General features: G+C 51.3%; 1 protein-coding gene across 3 annotated transcripts in view; it reads left to right on the plus strand.

Moving 5' to 3' along the window:
* Positions 1–762: 762 nt before the first annotated feature.
* SLC37A2 (solute carrier family 37 member 2) overlaps positions 763–18,738 on the plus strand; it is a 28,932-nt gene continuing 10,956 nt past the window's right edge. For 2 of the 3 annotated variants that reach the window (XM_023208550.3, XM_023208551.3), the window contains exons 1-7: positions 763–1,148; positions 14,516–14,597; positions 14,937–15,030; positions 15,157–15,235; positions 16,845–16,979; positions 17,414–17,491; positions 18,312–18,478. In XM_023208550.3, coding sequence (XP_023064318.1) covers positions 1,090–1,148; positions 14,516–14,597; positions 14,937–15,030; positions 15,157–15,235; positions 16,845–16,979; positions 17,414–17,491; positions 18,312–18,478 — 694 coding nt within the window. In that variant the 5' untranslated portion in view covers positions 763–1,089. The remainder of the gene's footprint in view (positions 1,149–14,515; positions 14,598–14,936; positions 15,031–15,156; positions 15,236–16,844; positions 16,980–17,413; positions 17,492–18,311; positions 18,479–18,738) is intronic. The other variant, XM_023208552.3, reaches the window with a different exon arrangement.

An 18,738-nucleotide genomic window follows, 5' to 3' on the forward strand; every position in this document is an offset into this window, starting at 1 on the left:
GCCTGGGATTAACAGAGGCTTTTACGACTCTGCTTACCCTCTTTTTCTTGATTCTAGGGCTGGTACCAGCCAAGCCCATTATTCTGGGTCCTCATCTGTTTGGTGGAGTTGTTACTCCACTTCTCTGACCTTGCACATAGGGCCTGGGCACTCCTAGGAATTAGGGGCAGGGTGGGGTTAGGGCTGAAACCCATTTGCTCAGACACTCCTATTTTATGTTCTATTAACTTTATTCCTCAGGGGAATACTTCCCTTTGCAGTCCTCTGTAGTTCACCCTTGGGTTCATATACAAGATCTCACAATTATCAGTGGAAACATACCCTGAAATCTTCAGTTCAGAGGCAGTCACTTTCAGGACCACAGAAGTCTGCCTGGTGGCTGCTTGCCTCCAGAAGGCAGAGCAGGAGTGACTGCCACATTGTCATGGCGGGAGCGCGTGGGGCTAGTGTCTGTGAAGTAGGGGAAGAGTGGGGTCCTGTGGAATATGAGCAGGGCAGGAAGCCCCAGCCTGAACCTGTGCTGTGTTTGGGCCAAATATTGTCGCCCCTCTGCCCCTGCCCACGAAAAAAACTCCTGCGCTCCCAGAAGGTACGAGTACTGAGATTAGTGTCATGCTGGGCCGCTGAGTGTGACTTCCAGCCCTCCGGCATCTGGTGTCCCACCCGTGTCGGAGACCACGGCTTTTCAGGACAGGAAGCGCTGCGGGGTAGTGCAGGCGGGCAGGCACGTCACACTGGACAGCGACCAGATTGCTGCTTTCGGTTCCCCGGCGGGCGGTGAGGCAGAAAGCGCAGGGCGGAAAGAGGAGCCCCAGCACCTCAGAGCTGTCGGGCCATAGCCAAGAAGCAAAGCACCGGAGCGCTGCGGTGCCAGCAGCCGGACTAGGGATGACCGGCAGGTTTGCGCTGGACCCAACCCCGAGGGCGGTCAGGCGCAAGGGGGCGGGCGCTGCCGTACTCCGGCCGCGGGGTCAGGGCGGGCCGGCCGGCGGGGCATTTAAACCCCGCTGACAGCCAGTCCTGCCCGGGACACGCGCCCAGCTCCGTAGCCTCCTCGGTCGACTCAGCCTTGGGTACCGGTCGGGCAAAATGCGGTCGTCTCTGGCTCCGGGAGTCTGGTTCTTCCGCGCCTTCTCCAGGGACAGCTGGTGAGCGGGGCAGGGGAGGGAGGTGCACCAGGACCTCCCGGGCTTGGGGATTGCGGGGGGCCGCGAGGGGCCTCGGAGATCACCCCCAGATCGGCCCTGGCGTCGCCGCTCGGCCAGGGGTGCTGGCGGAACTTGGTCCCGGGCTCCTCCAGCGGCGCCCACCTCGGAGGTTGATAACCCTCCCTGCCTAACTCCGCCCGCCCTCCCCCAGACCCCGCGACGCTGGCTCTGTGACACTGGTGAAGAACAGGCTGCCTGCCGGGGAGGGTCTCCAGCGTTTCCCGTTTCCATCCTCCCCTCCTAACACACACCCAGGGCGCTTTCAGAGCGCCTTTCTGTAGTTGAGCAGCTGGGGAACCTGGGCTCGCAAGCTGGGGAACCGAGAACAGGGGATGGTAGAGGAAAGGGGTGACCACTGGGGTTTGTGAGTGTCCTTCTTGGTCTCCTTTAGCCCTCAAACGCCAAGGCCAGAACTCAGTGGTCCTGGGAGCTCGTCTCGAGGCCTTTCAGCACCTAGAAAGGGCACAGCTCTCAGAGCAGGGCAGGGCAGCCCCTCAGCAATGGGCGAGGGGCTTCACAGTGATTCTCTTCCTGACCGCAGGGACCACATGTTGGGCTGCAAGGTGGGGTGGAGAGGTTTCAGCCACTCTTTCTTAGAGGCAGTCAACCACTGGAGCAGTCCGTTTGGTCTGCACAGTTTTTAAAATATTGTGTTAGTTGCCATTATTTACAAATAAAATTTAACAAAAATAGCTAGATTCCCGACTTCTCTTGAAAAATAGACGATGTGGACCGGGCATGGTGGCTCATGTTTGTAATCCCACCACTTTGGGAGGCCAAGATGGAAGAATTGAATGAGGCCAGGAGTTTGAGACCAGCCTGGCCGAGATCAGCCTGGCCAACACCGCCAGACCACCCCCCCCCCCCCCCCCTCCGCCCCCCACCCCCCCCCCCTCCGCCCCCCACCCGGGTTCCCCGCTCACACCTCTCCCTGTCTCTATAAGTAAAAAAAGGAAAGAAAAGAAAAATGGATGATGTGGCAATACCAGGCCTAAATTTCCAAACTAAATGAACAGGATTGAGGAGTCCCCTTTAAATAGGGCAGATGCTATTAAAATGGCCAATTTGTCCTGGTTTTGAAACAGTCTTTTGTCGGCAATCCTCTCAATCCTGGGCAAAATGAGACAATTGGCTACCCTACACATTTTTTACTTGTTGAGAGCCCTCATCAATTCTAACCTTCTTCACCAATTTAGATTATCTACCTAGTGTTTTTTGAGTTGGAGACTGTTAAAAGTTATTTTTCAGAAAAAGGTTAAAATTCTGACTCACAAAGACATAAAAATGAACCCATGTTAAAGATTTTCTTTTACTCATAATAAAGGAGCCAGAAGATGTTATAATTGGTTCAAAAGAGAATTTAGAGAGGGGGATTGGGGAACTATTGTTTCATGGGTATGGAGGTTCAGTTTGGGAACATGAACAGGGTCACGAAATGGATGATGGTAATGGTTGAGAGACAGCGTGAACATACTTAATGCCACCTAAACGTAGACTGAAAATGGTTAGAGTGGCAAAATTTACATTATGTATATTTTACAATTTCAGAAAGGGAATCTAAAGAACATATTCATTTATAGGTTAGGAATATTGAGACCAAACTGGTCTTCTACAGATTGTGAGGGAAGACTACTGAAATAATCTTCATAGGCATATTTTGCGTGACTTCTCAGTTACCTACCACTTCAAAGAATTTTATAATAGCTCAAGGTCAATTAAAAGCTGGAATCTGATAACCTGGAGGACTATCCGCTAGACAAGGCATAGTTTTCCGTGGATATACATTGTTTTTCTACAGTCTCTCCTGTTTTGATTTTTTTTGAATTTCTTAGAAAGATTATTCTTGATCACAAAATAAAGCTGGTCTCATTGAATTTGACTTGATTATGTACATAGGTACTACAAGTGTGTTTTACCCTATAGCCCTTGTTAAGTTAATAAACTTGACTGGAAGTTTTCATAAGGAATCCTAGATTCGATTTTTTAAAGCCTTTAATTATTTATTGTCCTGACATTAGAAGCCAAGTCAAGAAACTGTCTCCACCAGGTTTTACCTACTGTACTGATATATTTGGGCAAATTCCTCTTCTCAGGATCCCCAAAATATCCTAAAGTTTCTGGGCCAGCCAGGGAGTGACCTTCCTTTTGGCTTGTAAACCTGGAAACCCAGTAAGCCCATTTTCTTGGAAGGGTTTTCTTAGTATTGGCTCCATAGAGTGAACCTCAGTTTTTAAAGGAGGCTGGTTGAATCTGATTAAATAGACATCCTGATCAAATACAACATCCAGGCAAGGTCTTGGTTGAATAACCGATTTTTCTAATTATGTACTGGTAAAAAAAAAAAAAAAACTTACTGAACCCGTACACATAACCATATTGCCATGAAAAGCAAGAAGATTCCATGAGAGTTTCTGAATTCTGAGGAGTCAGGTAGGGAGAAAAATATATTTATAAGTGTTACATTTCAGTTTATGAAAGTAGAATCTACTAAGTTGTTATGGGTTTTAATATAGCCTAAGAAGAAAGAGAAAGGTCTTCCTTATATGTCCAGAAGATAGAACACTATAACAACATCAACAATATTCTGAACCTAGAAGACAGTCATCCATCAGCAGTTCATGCAGTCTGGTGTGATTAATTCTGTTCCGCTGAATCTTGGGTTAGCAATCTCAAAAACCTATCTGCTCCTTCACTAAAGAGTTCTGGAACTCCTGACTCAGTCCACTAGTACGTTCTTAGTGTTGTCTAAGTGGTGCCATCAGAAGCCTATACCCGAGAACAATTAGTACAGTGCTTTTCTGAGACAGTTCTCGGTTGTTAAAAATAAAAACTCTGGCCTGCCAGGCCCAGTGGCGTGCTTACAGTCCCAGCTACTCAAGAGGCTGACGTGGGAGGGTCCCTTGAGCCCAATAGTGTGGGACTGTAGTGCACCATGATCATGCCTGTGAATAGCCAGTGCACTCCAGTCTGGGCAACACAACAAGATCCCATCTCTTAAAAAACAGAAAACAAAAACTCCCCCTCTATTCTATAACTGAATACAGAGCCTTTAAGAAGCATCAGAGTAAAATAAAAACTATCTGTAGGTGACAGAGACTTTAAAAGTGTTGATTATTACTGATAATTTTCAAGAATGAATGATCTGATAAAAATTCTTGACAAGAATAATACAACTGACAAGGAAATTTGGTTGCTTCTGTGGTATGCAAAACAAAAAGATGCTAATCCAAACAACAAAAAAATCTAGACAGTGTCTAAAAATATAAGGCTAATTTCAAAAAACACAATGAACATGATATTAATTTATAAAAATGAACATGACTTTTGCAGAGAAAAAATCTTATAATAGATAAAATGTCTGAGATATAATTTACATAAAATGCCAAGAATATCGACTGAAGATCCTCAGTAAGCTTGAGGTAAGTCCTAAACATCTGTATTTTAATAAAACTGCATAGGAAAGGCTGATGTACAACTCCAGTTGGAAACCAGTGGCCTGGAAGATGCTAGATTTAAATTAAAGAAGGAAAGTTGCAGCCCGGTAACTTATTTTTTATTTTATTTTTTCGAGACAGAGTCTTGCCCTGTCACCCAGATTGTAGTGCAGTGGCACAATCATAGCTCACTGCAGCCTCAAACTCCTGGGCTCAAGGGATCCTCTTGCCTCAGCCTCCTAAGTAGCTGGGACTACAGGCATGCACCACCACACCCAGCTAAGTTTTTTATTTTTGTAGGGACAGGGTCTGGCTATGTTGCCCAGGCTGGTCTCAAACTCCTGGCCTAAAGCCATCCTCCTACCTTATCTTCCCACCTCATCCTCCCAAAGTGCCAGGATTGCAGGCGTGAGCCACCGTGCCCAGGCTCCTGTAACATTTTAAATAATAATTGAAATCGTGACTAGTAACACGTATACTGTTGTCATCAAGGAAGGCACCATCAGGGTGCTGATAAATAGAAACATGTCATGTACAGAGAGGGCATTGAGAAATCTGCACAACACTCATATAGTATATAATTTCTCAAATATTTAGATAAATAATATTATTTTACCAATATAGATTTAACCTAGAGAAGGCTGAGCATCTCTTTTGACTTGACAATTATTTCCGAGCAATTGATCGATATTAACATATTAAATAAATTAATTATTTCTAGCACCTCTCTTTTCAAAAGATGAAAGAACAAATCTTTGTGGTTTTCCAGGAGCCCTCCCTCTTTTTAAATTAAATATTCAAACTCATCAAGATTTTGCCAACTTTGGCAAAATTTTAACGCATTTAATTGCTTATTTTCAGACTTATTGTTTGCATGTACTATAAGACAAATCAAATTTCCTTTCTACAAACCTACAAATTTGTCCATTCAGATTTGAGCTTCACTATTCTCTTTCTTATTCTGGAGCAACCAGTCATTTTTCTTATGTGTAATATTTTTCCTTTTAATAAACAAAAACAGGTTTCAATATGATGTATACAAAGTCATACTTCTCTGCCACTGTTGCACCTAGTAGAGTCTCATTCAAGTATATTGGCTATATCTTTTAACCAAAGTAATTAACATTTCAGAGAGAATGGGGAGTGGGGAGGGTGGATCATCATAAACCATCTAGAACACACTAGCATTCTAGAAGGGCTCAGTAATATGCGTCACATGACTTTCTCTAGCCTCCAGCACTCTTCACTTTCACACTTCTCAAGGTGTGAATTCAGCTACTGTGTTCCCCAACATCTCTGGGATTTAAGACAGACCTGGGTTGAAATCCTTTCACCACTGTGAGCCTTGACTTTGCTGAGCCCCAGTTTCCTCATCAGTAAAAGTCAGATGGGTTCTTGAGGATAAATGCGATAATACAAGGAAATATTCTTGACGTCTTGTGGCTGTTGGAGGGTACTCAACAGGTATCCTTTTCCTTCCTTCCAGATAAGTTTAGGTTTGGATTCCTATCAAACACTAAATGTCATGTAGTTCTTCTGTAGGTCCATTATTATGCTGAGCTCTGAGGCCTGCAAAGACAGTCAAGACAGGGTTCTACCTTCTTGGAACTAAGAATCAAGCCGGAGAGAGGGTGTGTACGCATAGTCAGCAATTTTAGAAGGCCCTGCTCTGCTTATTGAGTGCCAAAGGATGGCATTTCCCATGTGCCATGTCATTCAGAGGACCAGCGAGGGGAGTGCAGAAGTCATTTGGGGAGATTTTGAAGAAAACTGACTTGTTGAGCATTTAACACATAAAAGGTTAGATATTATGTGTTTACATTGCCTGGCATACAGGAAGCATGGAATACGTGGCGGCTTTTACCATCATTATTAGTGATGATGATGTTATTATTACAGATACATATTAACCCAATTCACCTTTCTTGTGCTAAACAAAATACAGTCCAGGGTGGAGACAAATAAAAATAAAGACTTATAGTCTGAAAATGAGAAATCAAGTCTCTGTCACATTTAACTGCTTTCACATGTCCCCCATTTAAGAAGTGAAGAAGACAGAACAGGAAGCTGAAAGTGGATTGGCCCTGGGCCTTGGACTCTTCCTCTGTAAAATGAGGGTAATAATAATACCTGTATCACACGAGTGTTTTGAGGTTGAAATGAGGTCCTATGTGTAAGGTACTTAGGTCAGTGCCAGGCTGGTGTGAAGCACTGAGTAAACACTGATGATTGACTATATTCTATTTGCTTTTCCTACTACTTTGTGCCAGGCATTGTTTATTTGTAATTCTTATGGAACTGCAAGGTGAATGTTAGCTTCTCTGTGGAACATATGAGTATAATGAGGCACAGAGCAGTTACGTAAGCCTGTCCAGCACCACACAGCTGATAAATGACTGAGCTGGAGTTGGAATCAAGATTAGTCTGACTCGTAAGCCCGTGGTCTTTCCACTGCCTTCCTAATGATAGTGTTGGGTGGGGAAAAGATTACATGACCATTTGGCCTTGGACAAATCACTTAACATCTCCAATAAGGCTCAATTTCCTTATCTATGAAATGGAAATAATGATGTACCTATATCGCAGGGTTTTGGTGAAGTTAAATGAGAAACTGCTTAAAGCACTTAGCCCAGTGTCTAGCATACTTGGTATTGGCTAGGTGCTTATACATTTCTGTGAAGGAAGAGATTCGTCTCCATTAGGAGAAGGAAGTCTTTGACTTGGATCTGGAGGTGTTCTGAGCAGAGGTCACAGAGCTGGCAAAGGCATGCAAGTGGAGACATGGCCCATCCCCTGTCTATGAAGTAGTAGCATGTAGCTCCAGCTGGCAGGAACAAAGGGCGCCCCTAGACAGGAGGCTGGGAGTCATATGGCGCCAGGTGTGTGGAGACAGCTGCAGACATCCAAGCAAGAGTCAGAGACGGTGGAGTTTCTGCCCGGGAAGATGTTGCTGTGCTCCTCCTGTCAGGCCTTCGTTGGCAGGATGATGATGAATGGCTTGTCCATGGCGTTTCAGAGCCACAGAGCACCCGGAGGTTCCCCAGCCTGGAGCCTGGCTGGTTCCTGCCTTTTGTGCCAGTGTCTGTGTGGGTGTGTCTGGGGGCACCTGGCAGCATGGGAGATGACTGTGGCTGGTCTTTATGGGGCTGGGCCCATTTCCCGGGGCCCTCTGAGGGGACAGCCCAGAACATGCAGAAGAAAAGCCTGTGGGAGTAAATACCAGCGTGACCACAGCTGGATGAGCAGGAATGGGCAGGAGGGCGAATTGGGCAGGCAGGAAGAGCAGGAGCTGTGAGCTCCCCACACCTCGATCTTCCCCTGTGAGCTGGAAAAGGCCACTGCTGAGCTAGGATGGATGGTTCTGCCCTTTGGCGTTAGCTAAGGGCTTTCACTGCCGGTTCCTGGTGCCCACCCTGAGGAGGATGCAGGAGGAAGACATTCAAACGCATACCGAGAGAAAACCTGCTGTGTGCCAGACACTTTCACATCCAGGATATCTCATTTAATCTTTATAACACTCTCGTTCAGCAGGAGTGTATGATCTTATTTAAAGGAAGATCAAACTGAGGCTTAGAGACGTACAACAACTTACCCAATGTCACATGAAGTGGCAGAACCAGAAATAAGGACTCAGCCAATTTTGCTTGAAGTCTGAGGTCCGTTTCCTTGTTCTGTGGGCTAGCTCTCTCGTATCTTACTTTCCTGCTGACTGCAAAGAGGTGCATGGTAAGGGCAGCAGAAAGGGCTGCTTAAAATGAGCTTTGATGGGAAGAGGCTGCTTGGAATAGGAAATGAGGGCTCCTAGGGAGAACCTGGAGGCTCAGCCCATGATCCCTACTCCAGCCCCCCAGAAGGGGCACATGAGCCTGTGGAGGTCCCATCCCCCACCCCTTGTGACAGCTTCTCCCCCAGCTGCTTTTTGGGCTTCCTCTTCCACCCTGCTGTTTCCTCTTTCCCTCCCTACAGTGGACTGGCGTGCACCTCACTGGCCTGGGGTGGGGCTGTCTGACTCAGGCACTGTGGGCTGGTCTAGAAGGTAGCAGCAAGGTTTCGAAATAGTCTGTGTGGTTGGCCAAGGCCTTGTTTTTTCCAGTCAACTTTCTGTATCAACTGAGAGCTGGGGTCGGAGTTGACAGTCCCAAAGTAACAGCAGAATTGAGGACAGACACCAGGCGTAGAGTCCCTGAAGCCCAGGACCTCCGATCTGAGTCACTAACAGACTCAGACACTAAGTTGGTGTGTGGGGGGGGTGGGGCGGGGGGTGGGGGAGCAGTGTCACTACTCTCCTGTTGGCTTTTGGCTCAGGTCTTGTCCCTGGACCCTTCCTGCTCAGGAGAAGGAAGGCCATCCTCCTACCCCTCTAAGCAGGACTGCAGCTCTGCCATCATCAACATGCTTCCATCAGTGCTATTTACACAACCTTTCTTCAGAAGAGACACCAAGTTAAAACCTGTTGGCTGCCTCTTCTGAGCTCCACCAACACTCCCACCCTCCCCGTTATTCTGGCTGCTGATCGGAGCCCCTGCTGCAGCGTGAAGCCTGTCTTCATTCTGCCTGACCATTCAGGGTCCCCTACTCAGCTTTCTTCCCAAAGCAAAACAATCTATCCTGTATTTTCCTCTTTCCTAAAACAGATTGTCATCTGAGCCACCAATCTCTTCTCAAACGTCCTGAGTTCCTTGTGGCTCCTGGCCAATGGCTTCTTTCTCTGGGAAGGCTCTCGGGGCAAGCTCTGAGTCAACTTGATCTCTCTGAGCATGCACCCACGTCCCAGCTGGAGGAAGGACAGCAAACAGAGGGTTCCCTGAGGGGCTGGCTGCTGCCCTGGGAGAGCTTTGCGCCTCCCAGAGGGAGCCTTGTCCTGTCTTGCATGCTAAAGGCCTGGCTCAGGGCTCTGCCCCTGTGGTATCTGTTCCTGGCTGGCTTTTACCTAGCAGGGTGTCTCCCAGTGCTGGTGGAGGGCTTGGCGGGGGGAGGTGGGCACTGTCACCATTGACCCTAGCCAAGTTCTTACTGTGCCCAGCCCTCTATCCTTTTCAGATCTGCTTAGTCTCAGAACAGTCACATCCGAGAAGAGGCCACTGAGTCCATTTTCTCAGGACAAGTGCCAAAGTCACCTGTAGCCACAGCCAGCCCAGCCTGGGACGGGGGAGTGGCTAGGGAGCCACTGGGGAACAGGGGCTGTTTCTGACATCTCCCGGGGGCAGCGTCCCTCTGCTGGGCTGTTTCTTGGTTTTTGCTGTTGCAGTGGTGGTGGCAGTTGGTCTTTTGGGGATTTTGTTTGTTTGTTTCTAATCTGTTGCTGCTTTGGGAGATGCCGTTTCTTGATTTTTACCCCAGAAGCATTCCTAGTGCAAAGTCTCAACGAGATCAATAAAGTTATTATCAGGCTTCTTTGAAAGAGTAGGTTGCACTGTCAGCTAGTAGTTAAGAGATAGCTAGTCGACCTCTCTATCTAACTTGGTTATTCAGTAACCAGTATCCGGTGGGGGGAGGTGGGATTCTGAGAAGTGCCACCTCTTGCTAACAAAGTCTTTGAGGGTCATCAGACAGCCACCCCATCTGGAGCAGCCGGGATTCTTTCCCTCCATCCTTTGGTCATTGGCCTACTTGCCCAGCCTGGCCCAGCCCCTGGGCTGCCATCCTCCCTGTCACAGCCACCCTGGGGCCAGCTAGGCAAGGTCTGGCTGTTCATATTCTGTGCCCTGCTTCTCTTCTGGGACCTCTTGACTCATGAGGAAAGCACTGGTGACAGGAGAAGTGAAACCTGCGGGTTCTAAACGCAGGAGCGCGTCAGCTGCTTTCCTGTAGCTAGTGTGAGCTTGACAATCTTGGCCTCCGTCTAGCCTAGCCCTTAACCTGACCGAAGTTCCCAGTCTCGTGTGAACCATGGCACCTTGGTCTTTCTCTTAGAACACCTGACAATGGGGAATGGATAGAGCACCAGACTCAGAGGAGGCCCAGCTCCAACTATACCATGCCCAGCGAGTGGTGTGACTTTGAGCTCGTCCCTCCATCCCTCTGGAGGCCAGGAAGGAAGTCCCAGAAGAGGCCAGTGCCAGGCCTAGTGTCACACAACACAGCTGAGGACCCCCTGCACCCCCAAGACTCATGACTCTCCTGCTATCTTGGGTGTGTCAGGTTTTCTACCAGCAGGATCATGGGGGACCCCAGGTGGTGGATTTCAGAGTTGGGGTCAGAGCTGACAGGGATATCAGGCCACCACCTGGAGGAGGGCGGGGCTGGAATCTAGGAACCTACCTAGGGTTCTGGTAGGGTTCGGGATGTAAGTGGGGACCCCTGCTGACATGCCTGTCTGCCCAGGGGAGCAGGTGGGAGGGCCCCGGGGCTGGAGTCTCCCCTGTGTCCCACTGTAGGGTCCCCAAGAAGCCCTAGAGCCCACCACAGACAGGCAAGGCCAGAGCTCTAGGAGCCAGAGAATCCTTATGTTTATCTAGACCCAGCTATGCACAGTGGGAGGTGGGGTGGAGGGTCCCAGGCTGGCAGCCACATCTCTGCCTTCCAGGTAAATCCAGGGCCTAGAACCTCCACTTCCCAGGAGAGTTTGGTTCAGCCCCGACCCCACTTGGCTCCCCTAACAGAGCAATGTGGGCTGCCTCCACCCCTCCAGCCCTTCTTCCTCATCTGAAAATTGGAAGCACACTAGCTGTCATCTAAGCGCTCGCTGGGCATCAGGAGCAATTTCAGACTGGTTAGGTGCATCTCACTAACCCATCAGTAGTTCTGAGAAAGGTGACAAGACTCTGCTTTTCCGTTGAGTAAAAAGATGTAAGGAATGAAACCAGCTTTTGCCTGATTCCCAAGTCCTTACTCTTTTCTCTTATAGACATCCACCACCTGGGGTCCCCTGTGATGTTGCCATGTGCCTGGGAGTGGCTGGCAGGATGAAAAAGGCCCAGGGAACTGGCCTTGAGCCCTAGTGAGGAAGCCTGTCTGCGCTTCCCACCAAAACCTACAGGGCACAGCCCTGGGTCTTCACCTGGCTTAGGCTGGTTGGGGTTCAGAGCCGCTGACCTGGGAGCTCCCGCTCTCTTCAGTGGCTTCCCATCACCTCCACAGACAGCCTAAATGCCACAGCTTGGCATCTGAGGCCCTGCGCCATGCCACCTGAGGCCCCTGCCCTTCCCAGCACCTCTGCTCCTCTGCTTGACTTAGTTTCACCCTTCAGATATCCCCACTGGGACAGAGTTCCCCAAACAGGTAGTGTCATTTCACACCTCTATGCCTTTGTGCACGCTGCTTCCTCTCCCTGGCAGTCCTCCCTGCCCCAGCTGTGGTTGGCTTGGCCTCATCCTGCTTGTTTTTGAAGCCTCAGCTCCAGGAATCCTTTCCCGACACTGCTCCCTCCTTCTGGCTCGGAGTCTCTCCTCTGTGTCATCTAGGGCTCTCTCTTACAGTGTCATCACACCAGGTCTAACTGTTTCCCGGCTGACCTGTGCGCCCAGGCAGGTGGAGATCCCGCTCACAGATTCTCTTGCTAGTGCTAGATTGTAGCATGGTGCCTGGCGCAGGATGGGCACAGGGATGCATGGGAGAGCAGCCTCGCTTCGGCCAAAGAGAATCAAGATGTTAGAAATGGGCACAGCTCCTCCTACTGAGGTTGGCAGGGACAGGACTCCAGACAAAAGGGCCATGGGGCAAATAAGGAAGAACATCTGGGGCCACAAGCAGGGCAGTCGGGGAGGGCAGACTGGAGTTGACACAGTGCAGCGGGGGGAGTGGGGTGGGAGGGGAAGGGGTGCTGGCAGCAGGCTGTGCCTCCGGGCCCCCATTGGCTCTGACCAGCCCTGGGAGGGCTCAGCATGAGTGTGGAGGTGCAGTCTGGCTTCCTAGTCAACACCAGGCTACGTAGCCAGCAAGGGCTTCACTGTCGAGCCTGTGATGAAAGAACAGTCATAGCTGGGGCCCCGAGGCCCCCAGGGATCTTTCAGACACTGAGAGGATCTGATTTGTCACCATGGTCAGTGGTCAAACACCTTGGCAAAGGCCCTGGCACATCCATGTGGTCATGAAGGCTGGTCCCACTGACTGGGGAGCCTTACCGGCAATATAACCAGGGACCTGGGGACTGGGGGAGAGTCATGCTGTGTTCTCTTGTGGGACAGACAGGGTTGATGCTAGCAGCCATGTGTAACTGATGAGGAAACCAGAGGCAAAAAAAAGGCTTAGGGATTCCCGGGAGGCTACACAGGCAATTAGTGAGAGGTGCCACGCAAAGCTTCCTGCCTCCCCCTGAACCAGGTGCATCCCAGGCAGGGCTTGGTGGGTGCTATCTGTAGGGCTGCAGGGTTCTTCCATCCATTGCTCTTTACAGAAGGCCAGCTGGACAACCTCTTCAAAGTCTCTCAGAGGATTTCCCTCAGATTCTAGAAGTCCCTGAACTAAGAGTCATGAGCCGTATGGCAATCGGTGGAACCTGGAAAACATGGTTGCCACAAGCTTGCCCATGTCAGTCACTGTGACAGGCACTTGGAGTAGCCCCAGCTTCCCTAGACAACCGGAGTCCCTAGAGGACCTCTCTGACCCCCATGTGCGCCTTTGGGAACCGGTGGTCAGAGAGACTGGGGTGTGGAGCTGCCTGCATTCCACACTACACTGTTGCACCTTCATGCCGGATGGGATGGAAAGGCACTGAAAGCATTTTAGCAGAGCTGTGGAGGGGCAGGAGCAACTCCAGTCTCTCAAGAAGACAGATGTGGGGACTCAGGTAGGAAGCTCGATCCAGGGGCAAAGTGAGAAGGAGCCTTGTAGCCCAAGCCCATTTCGGGCTTTGCTGAAATGCCCCTTTATTTCCCAAGTGGTCGTGGTTGTTGCTTCATGCCACATTTGGGGGAAGTGGGTTTGAAGGAGGATTCCTAGGCAGAGGGAGCATCCAGTGTCCCGCCCTTGGGCTCTTGGAGCCAGGACAGAAAGAGCTTCAGGAGCCCTCCCACCCTTTTGCCTGACCCTTCTCCATGAAGTCTTCAGTGAGCCCTGGGTCTCGTCTAACTCCTGGCCCCTTCTCCTGGACTGGGGCTCCACACTGAGGCCTATTTTCCATGCATGTCCTGGCTCCTGGCTGCGGCGAGGAAGCAGACAGTGACTCAGCAGGGCTCTGGGGTCCTTCCCCAGGCCTCAGGCTCGGGGAGCAGCCGGGGCGCAGTGGAAACGCTGAGTGCCACCCAACTGGACTGTTCTTTCCATCTTGGGCCAGGGCATGGGACGAGACATGAGGAGTGGGAGAGAGCACATGTGTGTGAGTCACAGATGGAAAGAATGGGCTCTGTCCAGTGGGATGGACGGACTGGGACTAAGAAGAAGGCTTGGGTCTGTCACCAGCTGTCCCACTGCCACTTCTTTTCCAACTACCACCTGGCTGAAGGAGGTGCTGTGTCTGCCCTGGTGGAAGCTTCAGAGGAGTGTCGACCTCATTTTAAAAACAGACACTTCTCCTGACTGACTCAGTCTCCTTCCTACTGCCAATCATTTCAGACATGGGAAAACCACTCGAACTCGCTGCCCCCACCTCTGCCGCACACACGCACACACACAGGCGCCCTGACCTCAGGGAGGCCGACAAAAAGCAGAGGTGCTGCCAGCTGGTCAGAGCAGGCGGAGGTGCTTCCCATGAGCTGGGGCCGAGCCAGCTCCAACAGAGGCCTCAGGAGTTGGGACCAGGGAGACAGGTCCCCTGAGCACCCTGGCCTCTGGGCATTTTTTCCCAGCCTCCCCTTGGCCTCTGCACCAAGAAGGAAAGAGTTGGTGGTGTCCAGGCCCTGGGACTGCCAGAGGGGACACGGGTCGGGGATGCCGGCCCAGAACTTCCAGCCGGGGCTGACTTCCCACTAACACAGATGCTGTCCCTTCCTGCAGGTTCCGAGGCTCCATCCTGTTGCTGACCTTCCTCATTTACACCTGCTATCACATGTCCAGGAAGCCCATCAGTGTTGTCAAAGTGAGACTGGCTGGCAGCAAGGAGGAGTGCAGAAGCATACTGTCATAACCGTCCTTACCCCTTCCCATGGCCACCGAGGCTCCTTTTGAGTTTATTCCCCAAGACAGCTGTGTGGGTGGCTGTAGATGGAATAAGCGTGCAGGGCCCCTGGGCTATGTGGATGCTGCTCATGGCTCTGATGTGGCCGCTTTCCCCTGCAGCCAGTTTCTGCAGGAGGAGGTGCCAGTAGGGGGACATGGAATCTGGTTAGGAGGCAGTGTCTCTGGTATGGTTGGGGCAGGTGGTTGCTTGCTCCCCTCTGGGTCAACCCCTGACCTGTGTGTCCCATTGCCTCTCCAGAGCCGTCTGCACCAGAACTGCTCGGAGCAGATCCAACCCATCAATGATACTCACAGTCTCAATGACACCATGTGGTGCAGTTGGGCCCCATTTGGTAAGAACAGGGCAAGGCGCTCTTCCCATTCCCCATTCCCTCTTCCTCGAGAAGGGGCTGTCCAGGGAGGGCTTCCTGCAGGGGCATCCATGCAGTCAGCTTTCTGTTCCTCCCATCTGCTTTCAGACAAGGACAACTACAAGGAGTTGCTGGCGGGCGTGGACAACGCCTTCCTCGTCGCCTATGCCATTGGCATGTTCATCAGGTAAGGACAGAGGCTGAGCCTGTGACCAAGAGGAGGATTTAGAGCTGCTACCTCCCCTTGAGGAACCTGGGGGCGGCTGGGTTGAAGCGAACTCCCACCAGGGAGTGATGGCTCCCCAGTGTGGGAGTGAGATCAGGGATGCTGCACGTACGGTCCACCCACAGCCACCCTTGCCTTACCACGGTCGCAGAGACTGCTCCTTCGCCTGGTAGACTCCCACTGGTAGCAGCTCTTTTGCCTGGAAAGGTTTTCCTGGATGTTGCCTTTGAGTCTGTTCACTCACATATCACAGTTGGTAGGTATGGACTGGGACCCTTGAAGGAGGGCCCTGCGTGCACATATAGCTGGGAGAATCCCTGTCCTCTGCTGCGTCCAAACCAGCGCGGGAAGCATGCTGTTCCTTGCCAGGAAGCCACGATCAATAAAGCTGCAAACTGCCTCCAAAGAGCTCACAGGCTAGTGGGGGCAATGGATGCATCGGCAGCTGGTGCTAAAACGTGTGGCCGGCTCCATGACAGACGTGGCCATTGGGTATTCTGGGAGCTCCGAGGTCATTACTCAGTCCAAGCTGAGCTAGAGCAGAGGGGTCAGGGAAGGCTTCTTGGAGGAGATGGTGCCTGACCTGATGCAAGGGACTTGGGCGCAGTGGTGCAGATGGAGACCTGGGCAGAAGGAATAGTAAGAGCAAGTAGGGCAAATGTGAAGAAGCAGCATGACCTACGGGAGGAACTGCGGGTGGGTGTATGGAGGGAGTGACAATGTAGGGAAGGTAGCAGCAGGGCTGAGGGCTGAGGTAATTTGCACATGAGGTCCACGGGCAGAGATGCATGGAAGGGTTTTTGCCAGGGCGTCCTATCCAGATGGGCATTTCTGAGAGCTCACTCTGAGAGTGATGCTGAGGTGGATGAGCCTGGTCACACAGAGGGACCAATTTGACAACAGCCCAAGCTGTTGAGCTTGTGTTACCATAGTGGTGATAGAAGTGGAAAGAGGTGATGTACTGGAGCACTAGCTAAGAGGTAGCCCGGTGAGTCTTGGAGACTGAATGTGAGGGGTGGGGAGGAGGGGCGGGAGTCTGAGGGAGCTCTGAGCCTGGCTTGAGTGGCCAAGGGGTGGCGTTCACTCAGATAAGGATAGCAGGATGATGAAGGCGTCAGGGTGGTTGGCAGGAGGAGGAAGAGGAATTCAGCTTAAGAGCACTGGGTTTCAAATGCCCCAGGGGCATCTGAATAAAGGAGGCACCTGGCTGCGACTGACTGTGAAGCTCTGGGAGACAGATCAGGCCTGAAGATACGCATGTGGAGCTATTTAGCCTATGGGTGGTTGTTACAACCATAAAAGTGATGCAAAAGGCTGCTCCGAGAGGAAAACACACGACAGAGAGTGGCTGGCCAAGCGAGGAAGATGGGCAGGCTAAAGCCATGGAGCATGGGCCCGGTGTCACAGAAGCAGTGGGGGACAGAGGTTGGCCCCGTCGCATGGCAACACAGAAGTCATTGGTGTGACCTTGGCCAGAGCCACTTCCTAGTGTGGTGGGGGCAGAAATGTGGTAGGGAGTTGAGGTGGACTCCGAGGAGCTTAACCACAGATCCAACTTTCTCTTCCCCAGTGGGGTTTTCGGGGAGCGGCTTCCGCTCCGTTACTACCTCTCAGCTGGAATGCTGCTCAGTGGCCTTTTCACCTCACTCTTTGGCCTGGGATATTTCTGGAACATCCACGAGCTCTGGTACTTTGTGGTCATCCAGGTATGAGTCACTGTCTTGCACTTGGGCCTGTGTTCCCGTCTCGGGAAGGACCTGGGAGACCGCCGCTCACAGCGGATGGGAGCCTGTGTTCCTGGCTCCCTGTCTGGTGCTCTCTATTACACTGCGCTGAGTTCCACCTCCTGGTCCTACTGCCCCCGCATTTATTCACTCAGAGAGTTGGCCTTGAGCACAATGCCGTGGTCACTTCTGATGCCCGGGAGGCTTGGTCTCTGCTTGAACAATCTTGAGCGAGGGAAGCCAGCTCGTGACACTGGGGAGGGGTGGCATGTGTGTAAGGGAAGGGCAAGGTTTGTAGTGTGGGGTATGGAGGGCTCCTTGGCCATAAAGTTGAACCTCCTCAGCCCAGAGTGGTCAGAGCAGGGAGCCAGTCGCTCAGCCCAGGTCTGCTCCCCCCCCCCCCCCCCCCTCTGCCGGTCTGTAATGGGCTCGTCCAGACCACAGGCTGGCCTTCTGTGGTGACCTGCGTTGGCAACTGGTTCGGGAAGGGGAAGTGAGTGTGACAAGGGAGGAGGAGTGGGAAGGATTGGGAGGGCTGGGAGTCCCGAGCTGGTCACTGTGGCCTCTGATGTGATTTCAGAGGGAAGGGTCAGAAAGCGGCCTCTGTGTTGCTGTTCATATACTTAGCAGTGGCTAAAAGCAGGACTGATTTTCTCATTGGTGAGGCTTTAACCCATACAGCAGGCAACCTTAGTTATGCTTTTTTCTAATAATAGATGAATTTCTGTTTTCAACAAAGACAAAAAGCCTATAAAACTCCCCTTCCCCTCCCCCCCCAATTGGCTTGTGTGCAAAACAAAGTTGCTTCGGAGAAGGGATTTTCAACCTTGGCACTACTGACTTTCTGGGCTACTAGACCCTTGTTTGGGGACTGTCCTACCACTGCAGGCTGTTTAGTAGTAGCCTTCCTGGCATCTGCTCACTGGATGCCGTAGCACACCCCGAGTTGTGATCATCAAAAATCTCTAGCTGTTACCAGATGTCCCTGGTTGAGGACAGTGCTTTAGAGTGAGATGGTGGGACAGAAAAGCACGAGGGCGGGCCCGCACGCCCTCAGCGTGGCTCGAGCTCCTATCGGCACTCACTCAGGGAGCTGGGCAGGGGGAGCGAGACCCCAGGCCCTGCAGCCACCTGCTTGACACCACCCAAGGTCTCCCACTCCTTGCTGACTTGCGGCTTTGGGGCTCAGTCTTTGGTGTCTTGGGGAAGCTGTAGTCAGCCCAGCTTTAGAGCTTGGATGGGGCCGTTGCTATGAACAATGTGCTTTGCTTTTTACTTTTTCTACCCTCTTCCCTTCTCTCCCTCCCTTCCAGGCGGGGGTTCATCATGGGCATCTGGAATTCCCACACATCTGTGGGCAACATCCTGGGCTCCCTGATCGCCGGCATCTGGGTGAACGGGCAGTGGGGCCTGTCGTTCGTCGTGCCTGGCATCATTACTGCCATCATGGGCGTCATCACCTTCCTCTTCCTCATCGAACGTGAGTGGGCCCCTCACTCCCCACAGACCCACAAGTGAGCCTAGAATGTCTCGATTTCTGGGAGAAGGCAGCTGGATCTCCTGGAAAGACTGCTGGTCACAGAGTGGGAGGACCAGCCTTGTGACTTTGGACAATCTCTCAGAGCCTTTATTTTCTCATTTGTAAAATAATAATAGTAACAATAACGTCTATTTAGTAGGACTTCTGCAGGCTTCACTGGGACACCATAGTTAAAATGCCTGGCCCATAGGAGGTGCTTG

The sequence above is a fragment of the Piliocolobus tephrosceles genome, chromosome 13, assembly GCF_002776525.5.
Source record: "Piliocolobus tephrosceles isolate RC106 chromosome 13, ASM277652v3, whole genome shotgun sequence".
NCBI lineage: Eukaryota > Metazoa > Chordata > Mammalia > Primates > Cercopithecidae > Piliocolobus > Piliocolobus tephrosceles.